Source organism: Bos indicus x Bos taurus, chromosome 21 (genome assembly GCF_003369695.1).
Source record: "Bos indicus x Bos taurus breed Angus x Brahman F1 hybrid chromosome 21, Bos_hybrid_MaternalHap_v2.0, whole genome shotgun sequence".
NCBI classification, from domain to species: Eukaryota; Metazoa; Chordata; class Mammalia; order Artiodactyla; family Bovidae; genus Bos; species Bos indicus x Bos taurus.
This window is the reverse complement of record NC_040096.1, coordinates 46,864,372-46,877,680: the sequence shown is the minus strand read 5'-3', so window position 1 is coordinate 46,877,680 and position 13,309 is coordinate 46,864,372. Positions and strand designations below refer to the sequence as shown.

At 38.7% G+C, this 13,309-nt stretch overlaps 1 protein-coding gene across 2 annotated transcripts in view; it reads left to right on the top strand.

The window, feature by feature from the left end:
• SLC25A21 (solute carrier family 25 member 21) overlaps window positions 1–13,309 on the top strand; it is a 524,275-nt gene that overhangs the window by 464,042 nt on the left and 46,924 nt on the right. For both annotated transcript variants that reach the window (XM_027521916.1, XM_027521917.1), the window contains exons 3-5: window positions 31–97; window positions 7,867–7,926; window positions 11,989–12,096. In XM_027521916.1, coding sequence (XP_027377717.1) covers window positions 31–97; window positions 7,867–7,926; window positions 11,989–12,096 — 235 coding nt within the window. The remainder of the gene's footprint in view (window positions 1–30; window positions 98–7,866; window positions 7,927–11,988; window positions 12,097–13,309) is intronic.

The window sequence follows — 13,309 nt, the reverse complement described above, 5'->3', positions numbered from 1 at the left end:
CTTACATAAATCTTTTCATTTCTCCAATAGGTTGTTTGGTTTTTACAAGGGGATTCTACCACCCATCTTGGCTGAAACACCAAAAAGAGCAGTAAAGGTAAACAACATATGCCTTCCCATCAAGTGAAAATGGGCTTCGTGCTTCAGCATTAGCACATCCCACAATAAGCTATGGGACATTAATGGGAATTAAATGTGAAATACTAAAATTTTTATATAGAAATCATATTTTTTATCATAATTAGACTTGGTCATTCTCTCAAATATTGCTATATTGGTTTGTGGATTTCTTTCTCCAGGTAAAAGCATTCCCTTCTAATGGTGAAATTACACAGAAAGCACAGTGGTAAAAGAAATTCATGTAATCAAACCACAGCAGCCACAAAAGAGCTTGGACTTTTTCTCAAGGCAATTCGTAAACTTGCCTTTGGAGCAATAACTAGTAAAGAGAGAGAGGAGAGGAGGGAGGAAAGGTAGATAAACCTTCCCTAAATCATTCTCATTTTATGAATAGAGTGAACTAATACAATATATTTCTTTGTGTGTGATTCTTATATAACACATTTATTTGGTGTGCTAACTTCGTTTTTCCACCCTGGTCTCCTCTGTTAAAATATTCTGTACTTGTTTTCACAAAATTACTATCAATGCTTCTACTACATTGATTTCCATTCTTTAACTACAAAACTATAGAGTTTTTTTAGGATTTTTTTTTTTTAATGTGGTCCATTTTTAAAGTACTGGATCTGTTACAATATTACTTCTGTTTCCTGTTTTGGTGTTTTGACCACAAGGCATGTGGGATCTTAACTCCCTGACCAGGAATCAAACTCACAACCCCTGCATTGAAACGTGAAGTCTCAACCACTAGACCACCAGGGAAATCCCACCTATGGAGGTTTATGTACTCCTTGCTGGTTCAGTATCTGGGTATGAACGTGGAGATCTAGCAGGACCTCCAGGGGAAAGTGAAAGTGAAAGTCACTCTGTCGCGTCCAACTCTTTGTGACCCCATGGACTGTATAGTCCATGGAATTCTCCAGGTCAGAATACTGGAGTGGGTAGCTGTTCCCTTCTCCAGAGGATCTTCTCAACCCAGGGATCGAACCCAGGTCTCCCACAATGCAGGCGGATTCTTTACCAGCTGAGCCACTGGGGAAGCATCCTGATCTAGCAGGACCTCCAAAGGAAAAAGAAATAAATCTGATCATGCTTTTTTCTAGGTTCTTTCAGACAGAAGTCCTGATCACAGTGACTCTGATGGCATTGCCCCCTCCCCCACACCACTGCCATCACCAAATACAGCTTTGTCTTTCCATAATAAAGATAACGTAAACTTAAAGACTTCCTTTCCAACTGATGACATAAAGCTTTTTCTCACACATTACTCAATTTGTATTCCCAACATTCCTGAAAGGTAAGAAAAAGCAGCTTATACTTTATACTCAGTTAATCAAGATGACTGGGTTAAAAATTATGATTAAAAAAAAAGCCAACATATATACACAGACACCAAAGTTTTACTCATGTGAAAATGGAGATTTAACAGGATTTAATTCTGGTCTAGAGTACAGAAAGCAAAGCTTTAAAACATTTTTCCTCTATAAATTCACCTCTTCATTGCCATAGTTTTTGTGATTTTATATTATTACTTCACTACAAATTTCATTATAAGGATCTGAATCGCAATAGAGAATCTGGAAAAAGTTCACCAAAGTACGCAAGAGGGCTGAATTGAATTATGAAATGGCTTCACTTGATAAAAGATTGCCCAAGTAAACAAACAGAGCATACTTCCTGTTCAAGGAAAGTCACTTTGTCTCCACGGGATAATATATTCATTTGTTCAGAGTTTTACATGTATAAATAAAGTAAACTGTAGTTACAGTTTTTCCTGGAATATTTTTCCTTAATATTATATGTTAGAGACAATTTAAGCTTTTAGAGGATTAACATTTATCAATGTTGAGCAGTCTTTTATGGAAGAAAAAAAAAGTTGAGCTTTACAAAACTGAGCTAGTCTCTACTTTAAAAAAACAATGCTCCCTGCCAGAACAATGGTTAACAGATGAACTTTTGGGCAACTGGATATGGTGTATGTGTCCCAGACATCTTGTTTCAAGTGGATTTTACCTTAAAATTATTGAGACATATGGTAAGTATGTTGGCTTTTTAAGTATGACTTTGAGTTAAGTGTATCTTTGCCAGATGGATAGCACCAGTTTTTCAACACAATTTATGAAAACATTCCTTTTATAGATATTTATCTTAGGATTTGTGAGGAAAATGATCATCTGATTGCAACGATTTCATACATCATAAACTGCTTTATTGTATGCCATCACAGTTTACTTTGAAAAAATATTCAGGCCATAGATATATACACACATGTATACATATGTCTATATGGTCTCTGAAATTACGTCTATATATGTATATGTATATAGAAAGAAACAGACAATGTCTAGAAACATAATTTTTGTCTGTACTTTATTCTTTGAAATTAATTTCAGCATTAAAATAATAATATTCATTGATGCTAAATAAATGAAACTCCCCTTCACAAATAGAGACAGAATTAGTATTGCAATTAGCAAAAGGAAATGAAGACTTCTGAAAGAGACCAGTTGGTTGCTCAGAGACAGCAGGCAATGCATGCTGGATTCCAGGATCTAGTTTTGAGCATCACAGGTCCGGAAACACCATCAGTTCATGGTCAGACTTTCAAGGACTGCTTAATGCCAACCAAACTCACAAAATATTATATATTGTGAAGTCTATTTGTTCACCACTGTATCCTTTACGCTTATCACAGTGCCTACAAGTAGATGTTCCATGGATATTAGATGAATAAATGAAACATATGGAACGGGAACTTCCCTGGTGGCTCAGTGGTAAAGAATCCGCCTGCAATGCAGAAGACCAGGGTTCAATCCTGGGTTGGGAAGATCCTCTGGAGAAGGAAATGGCTACCGACTCCATTATTCTTGCCTGTAGAATCCCATGGACAGAGGAGCCTGGAGGGCTACAGTCCATGTGGTCACAAAGAGTTGGACACAACTGAGCGAATAGTACTTTCACTTTCATGTAACAAGAAACAGAAAGAAAATTTATTACTTTATAACAGGAGAATTCCTGTCCTGTTCCCCCAAATTCCCACATCTACTATTCAGAGTTTCCGAAAGGCCGAGACTTCCATTTCCAGCCAAGATGAAGTCACAGGGACCAGATTTACTTTGCTGCCTGAAACAGCAAAAACAGAAAATGAACAAAATATATGAAACCAGGATATTTTTAAGACACTGGACATGAAACAAAGAGGGAGAGTCATACCTGAGATGCAAAACAGATGAGATGTGCCCTTGGGTTCTCAGCTCAGGAATACACAGGAGAAATCCAGTTGACTGCCTCAACCAGTAGACTCCCTGGGTTGAGAAAGAGCTGAGAGGCTGGGAGAGAAAGACATCTAGAGTTCGAAGGACACAGCACCAGAGAAAGACAGATCTGCACAGAAAGAGACACCTAAGATCTGCAGAGGGACACCTCCAGTATCCCGCTGACCAGTGCACGTGTGAGGAAACTAGCAAGGCCTGGAAAGTGTGGTTGAAAGGATTCGCAGGAACAGTGCCAGCAGTCACACAGGACTGGGAATAGTGCCTGTTACTACCCACCAAACTGGGAGGCTTCAAAATGTATAGGGCATTGAGAGCGGTACCCAGAAGGGTTTGCTTCTGTGATGGGGAATAGTCAGTCCTAGTCTGGGCACTTCTCAGGGCCTACTTGTTAAAAGTATGACCCAAATGGATCCGACTGTTTCCCTGTAATGTAACTGCCTCTCAGAACAGATGATCTGGGAGGTCAGCTTAATCATCAGATTGTTTAGTGAGCAATGAAAGTACCCTCCAGAGGGCTGGGTCACCCAGGAAAACCGTGCTCACCTCCCCTGTCCAACCACAGCTTGACACTTCTCCAGGGACCACACAGCCTGTCCTCCAGGTCCAACCCCTCTCCCAACCAAACTACCAATTTCAAGGTTCCAGTAGATAGATTATGTATACCATAGTAATTTGGATTCCAGATTTTATGTTCAAGATTCCCAAAACCTTGACTGACTATAAAGGTTTTCAAAACTCTTTAGTACACATTTGCATGACTTTGAATAGGTAACATTACTACATGTTGTTGTTATTGTTCAGTTGCTAAATCATGTCCAACTCTTTGCAATGCCATGGACTGCAGCACTCCGGACTCCTCTGTCCTTCGCTATTTCCAGTGATGCCATCCACCCATCTCATCCTCTGTCAGGCCCTTCCCCTCCCGCCCTCAATCTTTCCAAGCATCAGGGTCTTTTCCAACGAGTAGCTCTTGACATTAGGTGGCCGAAGTATTGGAGCTTCAACATGTTGACTCTCCTAATTTCATCCTTGAAGAGTGTAATCTCATTTCTTATGTTATAGGGTAACTTTATCACTTCTTTGACTAAATATTATGAAGGCAATAAAGGATTAGTGCTGCATAGAAAGGAATTAAAATAACAACTAATCTACCAGTTCTTAAGAATATAGTCTAGTATAATATCTTTTAAGCTTTACATATGGGAGACATTCAATAAATATCTGTTGAATGAATGAATATTTTTAGCTAATAATGGGTTTCACATTCTAATGACATTACATTATTTTAATATTGTTGGAAATCCATTTTAAAATATTTTAACTTTTGCTTTCTTGAGATATTTTATTTTATATTCAGTAATTTAGACTTTGATTGCAAAGGTAGAAATTAAAACAAGTATTTTTTTTTAAGTTCAAAGCACTATTTATTAGAATATGTAATATATATTGTTCATTACTTTTGGATTTAATCTATTAGCAACTTATCACTGATCTAGGAGGCTTCTTTATTGCCAGGAACCTGAATCACTTCATCCCAGCCATAACCAGAATCTTCCAGGCAGACTGCTGATGAGTACCAAGCAGCTAGTGGTAGCTTCTCTTTTTTTTTTTTTTTAACAGTTTTAGAGATGGGAAAATGAAAAGCCTAGAATTGCCCCAAAGTGTAGACTTGGAATTCCCTGTGAGAACTGCTTAGAGTTACAGGTCAAGTCCGGGATTCCCTGGTAGCTCAGCTGGTAAAGATTCCACCTGCAATGCAGGAGACCCTGGTTCAATTCCTGAATTGGGAAGATCCCCTGGAGAAGGGATAAGCTACCCACTCCAGTATTCTTGGGCTTCCCTGGTGGCTCAGTCAGTAAAGAATCAGCCTGCAGTGTAGGAGACCTGGGTTTTATCCCTGGGTTGGGAAGATTCCCTGGAGGAGGGCATGGAAGCCCACTCCAGCATTCTTACCTTGAGAATCCCCAAGGACAGAGGAGCCTGATGGGCCACAGTCCATGGGATCACAAAGAGTAGGACATGACTGAGCGACTAAGCACAGCCCAGCACATCAAGTCCACGTTCCCACACTTCTTCGAGATCTGTTTGGTCTATAATTTCTTTTCATGGCAGAAAGTCAGAAAGAAAAAATGCATACTCACACTGGAAGGGAACAAGGTAGTGAGGCATTCTGCGAGGTCCATCCTCTCCCAGAACTTTCCTGAACTCACATGGACCCCTTAGAGCATGTTTCCAAAATATAGGCCATGACCTGTGAGCTCTGAAATCAATTTAGTGGGTCACCAGAAAAAAATTTCTGATGAATAGAAAGAAACAGAATGTATTACACATAGTAAAGGGGTAAACATTGTTTTACAGCAGTGTTTTGTTTCAGTTATAAAGGTGAGTGTGTGCTACATGCATGTATGTACCTGAGTTGGGTAAATAATTTTTACCTAGTTTGTGGTCAGAAAAGTTTGAAATCTTCTGCCTTTAAGGAACTCAGCTTCCAGGGTCAGGGAAGGCAAGAAGATTTCAGCAGGAAGAAAATTCTAGCACAGAGAATCTCTTCCCAAACCACTAAAAATCATGGCTCAGCAGTGAGCAGTGCAGTATAGTGGTTGAGAGCAAACTCAGGCTTTGGAGTCGGACGTAGTGAGAAACCTCAATCCTTTGACTCACTAGCTGCAGGACAGATATCTACAAATGGGAATCATGATTGCGCTATAACCTGTCATATGGATTAAATGCAGTAGCATGTGCAAAGGCCTTAGTATGTTTCCTGGACCACAGCAGGCTCTCGTGAATGATCCATGTCAATAAGGGATCTATGGTCCCTTTAGTCCCAAAGTGAAGAAAGGAAATGGAAACTAAGATTATCTGAAAGTCTCCAGTGTGCCAGGACTGTCAAGAAATCTTCCTCAGGTTCTTTTATTTAAGGACTACTCTAGAAGCGAAGTCTTGTGTCCTCTTCCAGAGCTAAGTCAGGATTCAAACCTAGGACTGCTCATGTCAAAATCCACATAAAGTGATTATCTAAGAATTGTTATGATGATGACCATGAGGAGAAAGAAAAACAAATTATTTTTTAAACCCAAGACCATAACCCTTTTCCTTTTAATCGTTTCTAGTACATCTCTCATTAACTGTGGTGGCTCCTGGTGTTACTAGTTGAACATCAGGATAGTTTCAGGGTATTTACCATCCACTAGAATGTTAAACCGAGAAGGCAGGGGTTTCTCCTTGTTTATGCTGCATCCCCAGTGTGTGAACCAAGAAATATTTGTCAAATCAGTGAAAGAATGAATTCCTGCTCTATGAAAGTCTACATCCATAGTTGATCTAAAGGGCCATAGCACAAAAATCATTCCTGAGTCTTTAAAAGAATCAATCTATCTGGTGACGTAAAGACCCTTGAATTGCCCGAAGATTCACGAGAGCCACGTCTACATGTAACTACCTCTTTCTAACAACAGAATATTATCTGGCTTTCAAATCTACATTTTTTTCTTGCTCCATTGTACTGGGTTATAAAGTAATAGAGTAGAAGACATTTAAGACCATAAAATGCCCATGCCATTTCTGTAGTCTTGAGAATCAGACCCTAGCAGGACCTAAGAGTGTGTTTTATCGGTGATTTTGGCAGGGTACCTAACAGAGAATCCAGGAGCAAAACATCATGTTCAACCAGATTGTTGTCCAAAATGCATAGCATAGAAAGAGAGGAGAAAAATTTATTGGGGGCATATTATACAAAGTGACTGATTAGATTTGCCTCCATAGAAATCTCTTCACAGAGAAAATTATATTAAACATCAACTATTGAAAGAACCAACAAAATCTTCATCATCATCATCATCAGATTTTAAAGGGAAGATTAAACAGCTGTCTTTCTTCATTCAGATTGAAGACAGTTTTACTTTCAGGCAGGGGACAGATTAGATGTGTCCTTGTTGGGTCCTTTCCTAGTTTATCATGGCATCTTCATCATTATTGTGTGTTTAGAAATCCCATGGAACAGTAGAGATACACAGCAATATAAATGCGAGTTACAGCCGAGAAGTGGGTGTCTTTTATAAGGGGGTTAGAGAATTGGGCATTCACTGGGAAAGCAGGTCATAGAGAAAACATAAGAGACCTAAGACTTCAGGTCTCTATGCCTATAATTTTGAATCACTGCCATAAAAAAGAAGTCTATTGATGTCTAGGGAAACTGAAAATGGTCATGGTAAATGGCAGCTGTATGGTTCATTTACTGCTATAAAGGATTCCATCAGCTCTTCTGTAGGTTATTATAGCTGCATTTAAAAATGTGAATGTTCAAGTAAGATTCAATAGCAACTACCCGAGACTGGATTAAAAACTGTGTTCGATGGTTTATCATTTTTTAAGTTGCTAGTGAATATAATGATTTACTAAAGAAATTAGAGTCAATTTAAAGGTTTGTTGCAGGAAATTGTTATAAATCTCCGAGTTTGGTTTTGTTTCACAGTTTTTCACCTTTGAGCAGTACAAGAAATTGCTTGGATATGTGTCACTGTCACCAGCATTGGTAAGTGAGAGTATTTATTATACTTAAGTGTGTGTGTTATTTCATAAAGCAAAATCTGGAAACAAAAACCCTTTTGATTCCCCAAGCTCAGCTACTAAAATATGAATTTGAGTTATTCAATGTTCAGCTACTTGTTGAAAGCCATCTTCCTAATAACTCACAATTTGGCTATTTTATAGCTCCCAGTGATGAATTTATGATAATAATGATATGTGTGGAAAGGCCCATATGAGATATGGTCAAGAATATAAAATAAAGGGTACATTTGTCAAAGACTCCTTTAAACCCAAAAAATGCATGTGTTTACATACATACTACACGTATCTATTTATGTGAAAGTCAGTGTACCTAAAATTGTTTCCTAACAGGTCACTTTTCCAGCTTTTGCTCAAGCTGTAGTAAGTATAGGACTTCAGGTCACTCTGTGGTCAGATGCACACTGAGGGGCCCTTTATAGTTGGGGAGAATAGTGATCTTACAATGTCAGATCAACTATTACATAAAAGTCATTTGGTGATTTGAACATTTGTAGATACCACTCCTTTCTTTCTTAGTAATTTTGTTGCTTTTCACAAAACAAGTTAAATTATATTGGCCAAGTATGTTGTATCAATATCAGTGCAGCGAGAGCCCCAGAAAGAGCCAATGCAATAATTTCTCCTCAAAATCTGCAAAACAAGACTAAACTAAACTAAATCTACCTTGGCCCTCCAAGTGACAACGTGCTTTCCAACCTCTATGAATGTACCTTACAATGTACCTTCCATCCTCCAGTTTACCTGATGGAATGCACCTCAGAACTCAGCCAAAGGGGTGGTGTTCTGAACTTCAGCTCTTTAATTACTTTGCATGCTTAGTCGCTTCAGCATCCAACTCTTGGTGACCCTATGAATCCTAGCCCACCAGGCTCCTCTGTCCATGGGATTCTCCAGGCAAGAATACTGGAGTGGGTTGCCATGTTCCAGGGGATCCTCTGGATCTAGGAATTCAAAACTGTGCCTCCCACAGCTTCTGCATTGCAGGGGGATTCTTTACCTCTGAGCCACCAGGGAAGCGGTAATTCACTGGGTTTCCCTGGTGGCTCAGCGGTAAAGCTTGCAATGCAGGAGACACGGGTTCTACCCCTGGGTCTGGAAGATCCCCTGGAGAAGGAAATGGCAACCCACTCCAGTATTCTTGCTTGGGAAATCCCATGGACGGAGGAGCCTGGCAGGCTATAGTCTGTGAGGTCGCAAAAAAGTCAGACATGACTGAGGAACTAAACAACACCAAAGATTGATTAAGAATTAGCTGCTATTTTAAAAAAAAAATCATACATGCTCCCTTTCTAGGAAGGCTCCAGTTAAGAAACCCAATAGTGTTGCTTTGTGTTACAACAAGGAAACCTGTGGTCCAGGCTCCTGCTTAAACAAGGGGGCTGTGAGGAGGCCTCTCGTGGAAGGAGAAGTAGTAGCATGAGTCCTAAAATTAGCTGAGATTTCTTGTTAATTCCTCACTGTCTTCCCTGAATGTCTCCCCTCACTTTGGAAACATCTTGTTAAAAAGAGGATGGTTTCCAGAAGGTCAGCTGGGTGTTCCTGGGTAGAGCATCTGTACCATGTGAGAGACCATGCTTCTTTCTTGATAACTCAAAAAGAAAAGCATTTGGCCACTCCAGATCCTCTCACTGAATTCATGCAAACTGTATACAGTTTTTCTTTTTTCTTGAACTCACTTATTTCAGTTTCTCTTTGATACAGCTAGACACTTAAACAGCTGTTAAATGTCCCTTGGTGCTCTCACATGAAAAGCCTGGGAGGCTGGGAACCTGACAGTTACCCCTGTCTCTGGAACAACCTGAGTAACACGATATGCTGATAGCTGATCAATTCTTTTGACAAGGGACTGCTGAACACTAGTTCTGACAGCAAATGTAGCTGAGTTTTATAGAAGAACAAAAAAGTGAATTACTTGGAAGGTTGCATGTAGTAATAAAAACCTGAACATCTGGATTTTAGCTTTTTTCAGTCAGAAGAGTTTGGGACTAGTATTTTTCTTCTTCTTCTGCTTTTGGCTTCCATGATGGGGGTCTGATATAAATGAATAAAATATTTGGTCTGTTACCCTATACAGATATGTTTAAAATTGTGATGAAGGGGCATTAAAAGAAAACATTGTTAGTTATTCTCTCCTGAAATCTGTGTAAAATCTTGTTCTTCCTCTTTGTGCAACAGTAACAGTGGTTTTTAGTAACAGTAACAGCAATTTACAAGACTCTTTCACACATGATTTTGACCCTCATAATAATCTGATTAAATACAAAGATTAGATATTATAGTCTCCATTTTACAGTTGAGAAAACTGTGACATAAAAAATTCATTGTTTTTTTCCATGGAAAGGCATTTTATTTTAAATATAGTAAGATGGACAGGGAGGCCTGGCGTGCTGCGGTTCATGGTCGCAAAGAGTCGAACACGACTGAGCGACTGAACTGAACTGAACTGAACTGAATGTGTACATGTCAATCCCAAACCCCCAGGTTATCTCTCCCCTCCTCCCTTCCCCTCTGGTAATAATGTTTGTTCTCTGAGTATGTGAATCTTTTTCTGTTTTGTAAATAAGTTCATTTGTATCATTTTTTTTTAGATTCCAAATATAAGTGATATTCTATGAGATTTGTCTTTGTTTGACACATTTCACTTAGTAGTAATTTCAAGGTCCATCCATGTTCCTGCAAATGGCATTATTTCATTCTTTTTAATGGCTGAGTCATATTCCATTGTATGTACCACATTGTCTTTAAAAGATTCAGTTATTTCTATAGAGTTGCAGCTGACACACATGGTGTTTTTGTGTGAATTATGAAAAGGTGCTCCTTTCTCCTGACTAGTGGCTTTCCAGAACTCCCACTTGGCAAATAGGGTGCAGGCTGATTTCGGCCTCCAGCTCTGGTCACACAGCCAATAAGACGGCAGAATCAGAACCTAAACCCAGATCCCCTGGCTCTGGATCCTGCCCTGGTTCCATCTTGCCTCCCCTTCTAAGGATGTAGAACATAGTTTTCTCCCTTTTCTCTTTTAGTCTCCTATTACAGACTCCTAATAAGAGCTTCTGTTCTTCACTCTTGATTGGCTTTTTTCTTCTCCTGGTTGTATAATAGTATAACTTCTCCTAGAGTTAGAGCTTCCACACTAAAGAATTATTTTTTCCAGCATCTGTTTGAAGGTTTGAGACATTGTTTTATTTTGTTTTCCTGCCAAGTGTGTGTGTTTTAATAGTTGTAGTTATTTAAGTTTCTGAAAAAAACCCTTCAGCATTCTATTCAGAAGAAAATTCTAAAAGTTGTTCTTTCCTAGTGCAGAAATTCTTAACAGGTAGAAAATAACCTGAGACACAGTTACCTTTTGCTGAATGTTCTAGATTTGATTTGAGCCCTTCAAGACAACCTAGCAACTTCTGACCTCAACCTTTATCCCTCAGCTTCTAGGTCTGGAAGAATAGGGCTCAATTTGAAAAAACAGATTAAAGGATGAATTTTAAAATGATTTTTTTGTTTCTTAACTTCCTAGAATAGTGACTCTAAGAATGTGGCTATATATTTAAATATTTTCAACTATACTCTTTGTTTACCTGAAATTTAGCTTTTTATAAACATTTTATTTCTGGTTCTGCCCCTTGAATTTTTTATATGCTCACTAAATGTATTTAAGCAGTTGTTTAAAAAGGAAGCTCTCCTTTTACTAAGTCACACTCTTAGTTGTTACATGTGCAGATGTTTTAGTATCCACCTTAAATACATAAAACAACCTTGCTTTTCATTAAAGGACAAAGTCATTGTTGATGGGGCTTTGACGTTTTATTTTGAATTGTTAGGATGTGGTTTGTGGCTTCTGTAATTTCTGCTTCATGAATTGTCAGCATCAAATCAAGATCTAAAGCTGTTTAGTAATGGTATATGGTGCATTTATGTGAGTTTCTCCATTCTCATCATAACATTCAGCTGCATAGTGTAATGAGTAAGATGTTTAACCTCATACACATGATAACTTGTTTTAAAGTATTGATTGACTTAATTTTTCTAGACATTTGCTGTTGCTGGACTGGGATCTGGACTAACAGAAGCCATCGTGGTCAACCCTTTTGAGGTAGTAAAAGTTGGCTTGCAAGCCAATCGGAACAGATTTACAGAGGTAATCATTTAACGTTTTCCTATTGTTGAGGGAATGTAAAAAATTATTTTTCAGTCTATAGTATAAAATTATGAACCCTTCTCCTAGCCACTTGTTAAAGCCATAGTAACTTATTGTTAAGGAAGTAGCATAAGAAAAAGTCAAATTCTTCCACAGGAAAGTGCTAACAAAAAAGCACTAAAGTCTGATGGACAAACATGTTTAGGCATTTTTATTTTAGAGTTGTAATGTAATGTATAATGACTTATTTGGAAATATTTTCTCTACTTTTGGCAAAACCTCTATTTCACATTTTACTAGAATAGACTGTAGCAAAAAACCACTGGGGTGATAATATTGTTGTGCTTTTTTAAAAAAAATTATGAAATCATTTTTTCAAAATTACTTCACTCCATTCCCCACTCCACCCACTGCCTTCCCCCAAAGACTCTGATAATCTGTCAAGTTTGTCTTTTGGTTAAATCTGAATGAGCGGGTTACTAAACCTGTGTAGACATCACCACTTGGACAATGATGGGTCTTGACATTTAATCACTGGTACATGATGTTCCATGAAGACAGATTCCCTTGGTCTGTGCTGCCTTCACTTCCTTCCAGTTGCCTAATAATTCCCTTTAAACCAACAAGTCCAATTGTTCTTCTTTTATTCTTTTGGGTGCCAAACCGAAGGTAGGAAAAAAATAAGGAGATTGGCAGTTCAGGTCCTTTCTTAGCATTTGAATTCACTTCCACAACTGGGTAGCATGTGGTATAAATTGGTCTAGAGGATCTGCTGACCTGAATTTCTCCATAGAAAAGCTCCCCTGCCTACCACTTAAGCAGCTGCTAATGGGTGGAGACCCTGCTCACTCCCACCCCACTTCCTGTCTGCTGATACTGCCTGAGAGCTCTCTGGCAGCTTCCTGAGCAGAACTATGGGAAAGAGAGAGAGCCCTACTCACCTTAGCTGCCAAGGCCTACAGAGGACGGGGCTGGGCTGCTACAGCTCCTCAGATGAGGTCAGTCCTAATTAAGGGAGATTTTTTTTAAGTTTCAAAAGGTTGTGCTAATTGCAGAGATACACAGCACTTTAGAAAAGGCTGAAAATCCCTGTATTGCCCTACTCTGTTTCTGTTTTGCTTTTTCTCTATTCTTCCTTGAATAATGGGAAAAGATGGCAGGGACCAGAAGGAAATAAAAAGAAACACTTCTCCAATGTCCTATCAATATAGAG